Source organism: Arachis duranensis, unplaced genomic scaffold (genome assembly GCF_000817695.3).
Source record: "Arachis duranensis cultivar V14167 unplaced genomic scaffold, aradu.V14167.gnm2.J7QH unplaced_Scaffold_219870, whole genome shotgun sequence".
NCBI classification, from domain to species: domain Eukaryota; kingdom Viridiplantae; phylum Streptophyta; class Magnoliopsida; order Fabales; family Fabaceae; genus Arachis; species Arachis duranensis.
Window position 1 is genome coordinate 6294 of NW_026264736.1, and position 4152 is coordinate 10445.

At 41.4% G+C, this 4152-nt stretch overlaps 1 protein-coding gene and 1 non-coding gene across 2 annotated transcripts; one reads left to right on the forward strand and one right to left on the reverse strand.

Annotated features, from left to right (window-relative positions):
- Window positions 1-764: 764 nt before the first annotated feature.
- LOC107472644 (uncharacterized) lies at window positions 765-1528 on the reverse strand. Its single transcript, XM_016092147.1, has 2 exons — window positions 1293-1528; window positions 765-1242 (listed from the first exon to the last, which is right to left on the reverse strand). Exons 1-2 carry the CDS (start codon window positions 1526-1528, stop codon window positions 765-767), a joined length of 714 nt encoding a protein of 237 aa, XP_015947633.1.
- An 876-nt stretch (window positions 1529-2404) lies between these two features.
- Window positions 2405-2511, forward strand: LOC127744031 (small nucleolar RNA R71). Its single transcript, XR_008005240.1, has one exon. It is a non-coding gene; the product is annotated as a small nucleolar RNA R71 (small nucleolar RNA).
- Window positions 2512-4152: the final 1641 nt, after the last annotated feature.

Here is a 4152-nt window from a genome sequence, read left to right on the forward strand (position 1 = left end):
ATTTGGTCCATGAATGGTAAGGGGAAGTGGTCCTTCTTGGTGGCTTCATTGAGCTTCTTATAGTCAATGCACATGCGCCAACTGGTCAATGTTCTTGTTGGTATCAGCTTATTCTTCTCATTTGGTATAATAGTGATTCCTCTTTTCTTTGGAACTACTTGTACCGGGCTCACCCAAAGGCTGTCTGAGATGGGGTAGATCACCCCAGCTTGCCACAACTTCAACACTTACTTCTGGACTACCTCATTCATGGTTGGATTCAACCTTCTTTGTTGTTGGCTTGAGGGCTTAACACCCTTCTCAAGTAGGATCTTGTGCATTCACATTGAAGGGCTGATCCCTTTTAAGTATGTGAGCGTCCAGCCTATAGCGTCCTTGTGTTGTTTCAGCACTTGGATGTGCTCCTCTTCTTGCTCCTTACTCAAGCTTGAGTTGATGATTACTGGGTAGGTGCTGTTGTCACCTAAATAGGCATATTTCATGCTTGGAGGTAGGGTTTTTAGCTCTAGTTTCGGTGTCTCTTCTTCATTGTTGTCTTTGTGGTTTGTCATGATTGAACTTTCCATGGTTCCTTGTGGTGGTTCTTCACGTGGTGCTTGTTGTTCCAATTCCATACTTCCTTCATATTACTCTTCTTCCAAAACTCCTTGGACTATTTGTTCTATGGTGTCCACCATCACGTATTCTCCTATTGCTTCCTTAGGATAACTCATTTCCTTGAAGACATTGAAGACCATCTTTTTCTCATGTAATCTAAAGACTAGTTATCTTTTTTGCACATCAATGATGGCTCTAGCAGTAGCTGCGAATGGCCTTCCTAGGATAATTGAAGTGTTTGCCTCTTCTTCCATATCCAGCACAACAAAGTCAGCTGGAAAGATAAATTCTCCCACCTTCACCAATAAATCTTCCACAACTCCATGTGGAAACTTGAATGTTTTGTCAGCTAGTTGCAGTGCCATTCTTGTTGGTTTGGCTTCCTCAATTCTCATCCTTCTCATCATGTTCAAGGACATGAGATTGATGCTAGCTCTCAAGTCACACAAAGCCTTTTCAATAATGATATCCCCTATGATACATGGGATTTGGAAACTCCCTGGGTCCTTCATTTTTTGGGGAAGTTTCTTTTGTATGATGGCACTACATTCCTCAGTTAGGACTACAGTCTCCTTTTCTCCCCAGTTTTTTTTCTTGTCATGAGCTCCTTCAGGAACTTTGCGTAGAGGGGCATTTTCTCCAATGCTTCAGCAAATGGTATGTTGATTTGGAGCTTTTTGAAGATTTCTAAGAACCTAGAGAACTGGCTATCCTTCCCATCTTTCCTCAACCTCTGAGGATATGGTGCCTTTGGCACATAAGGCTTCAAGATTGGCTTTGGTGAGGATGGGGCAGGGATCTCTTCTTTATTATTGTTTCCATGCTTCTCTGCAGCCTCTTCTTCATGGTTATCCTGGCTCGGGGTTGCTTCTTCTACAACCTTTCTGCTTCTAAGTGTGATGGCTTTGCACTTCCCTCTTGAGTTGGACATGGTGTCATTGGGAAATGTATGTGTGGGCATTGGGATTTGTTGGATAAGATCCCCACTTGTGCTTCTAGTTTTGAGATTGTTGCGCCTTGATTCTTCATATTTGATCTATATTCTGCTTAATTAGCGTATATCTTTCTCTCAGCCTGTGTCTGTCTCTCCAAGATACTGGAGATGGCTCTTGTAAGCTGTGATGATAGTTATGCTATTACAGCCTCTACTCTCTCAAAGTTGCTCTTGATCTCACATGGTTGCATGGGTGAAGTTGATGTGTCTTGATGGTGGTTGTTGTGTGTTTGCTGGGTGGAGTGGTATGATGCATTTTGTGAGTTGTGATAGGTTCTGTTGTTGCTTGATTGATGGTTGGGGTTGTGAGTGTTGTATTAGTTGGATGGGTAAGGTTTGTTATGATCTTGGTTGTGGCTTTGTTGGTTCTCCCACCCAAAATTTGGGTGGTTCTTCTAACCCGAATTGTATGTCTTAGAGTTGGCATCATATGGTGGTCTAGAGTTATTCACATAGTTAGCTTGCTCCCATTCACATTTAACTTCTGGTGCATCTCCTTCTTATTGAGGGGTTTGAGCTTGAATAGCTGAAACTTTATTGCTCCCCATCTTCTTGGTCAAGGCTGCTAGTTGTGCAGTAATCACCTTGTTTTGAGCTAACAGGGCATCCATTGAATTGAGCTCCATTACCCCTTTCCTCTGAGTTTTTTCTGAAGCATAAAAGTACTCATTCTCAACCACAGTCTCAATGACATCTATGGCTTCTTCAATGGTCTTCTTCTTGTTGAGTGATCCTCCTGAAGAATGGTCTACTGCTTGCTTTGACTCATATGACAACTCTTTATAGAAGATGTGTAGTTGCACCCATTCATTGAACATATCCGGTGGGCATTTCCTTGTCAAATCCTTGAACCTCTCCCAGGCCTCAAAGAGTGTTTCACCGTCTTGCTGTCTGAAAGTTTGCACCTCAGCTCTTAACCTGTTGACTCTCTGTGGAGGGTAAAATCTTGCTAGAAATTTGTTTACAACATCATCCCATGTGGTTAAGCTCTCCTTGGGGAATGCTTCTAGCTACTTTGTTTCCTTATCTCTGAGTGAGAAAAGGAACAAAAGTAGCTTGTAGGTGTCAGGATGTACACCATTGAATTTTACAGTAACACAGATCCTCAAGAATGTATTGAGATGTTGGTTTGGGTCCTCTTGGGCACCTCCTCCATATGAACAGTTATTCTGGACAAGTGTGATAAGTTGAGGTTTCAATTCAAAGTTGTTGGCATGGATTGTTGGCTTTAGGATGCTGCTGCCACAGTTTCCTGGATTTAGGTTGATGTAGGAGCCTACGACTCTCCTTTCTTGCTCAACACGATTTCCAGCTTCTTTTTCCATGGTGGGTTCTAGATCTCCTTCCACTACTTCCTCTCCAACAATGCCTTTGCCTCTTACTTCCCTCCTTAATCTAAGGAAGATCCTCTCAGGTTCACTATTGAAGGAAGATGAAGTTTCTCCCCTTCTACTTGTCATACATCCAACAAACATCAAATAGAGGACAAGTGGAATAATCGCCTTAGTTAAGGTTAGTGGTTAACTTGGTTGATGCAATTAATCAAACAGTTAGAAGAGTGGAGATATGGACAATGGTTAATCTGAATGATCTCAGTAGAAAGACCAAAATTCGAATAAAAAGTAAAAAAATGATGAAGACAGAAAGAAAAAAATATAACAAGGTAATTAAAATGCTTAATCTAGCTATCCAATCAATTTAATCATTGTCAAATTCAAACCAATCCCCGGCAACAGCGTCATAAAACTTGATAAGTCTGGAATTCACCCCCACAAAAGAAATTGATGAATCTGCTCTTTTGGCAAGCGCACCAAAATTATCGTCAAGTAATAACCCACAATGGAATGGGATCGTATCCACAGAGATTGGTTGATTTGAGAAACTTTAATTAATTGGTGAATTAGTCAAGCTAAACAGAATAGATTGTAGTTGCAGAATTGTAAATGGGCAGAATTTTAAATGACTCAAAAGTAAAGGAAGACAATAAAGTGCAGAAATGGAAATGGCAAGAATGTAAAGGGCAGAAGTTTAAATGACATAAATATAAAGGGTGAAAACAAAAGAAAAGTGTCTAATCTAGGTTTCGGCCCCAGAGAGGGAACCAGAAGAACCAAGATCTGATCTAAGATCTAAAGTGATCAAAAGATGAAAATACAATAGCAATAGATCCTATTTGTAGAGAACTAGTAGCCTAGGGTTTACAAGGATGAGTAAATGACATAAAAGTCCACTTCCGGGCCCACTTGGTGTAGAGACTCTTCTTGGAGTTAAACGCCAGCTTTTGTGCCAGTTTGGGCGTTTAACTCCCATTCTTGTGCCAGTTCCGGCGTTTAACGCCGGGCAGTTTTGAGCTGATTTGGAACGCCAGTTTGGGCCATCAAATCTTGGGCAAAGTATGGACTATTATATATTTCTGGAAAGCTCAGGATGTCTACTTTCCAACGCCGATGAGAGCGCGCCAATTGGGTTTCTGTAGCTCTAGAAAATCCACTTCGAGTGCAGGGAGTTCAGAATCCAACAGCATCTGCAGTCCTTTTCAGCCTCTGAATCAGATTTTTGCT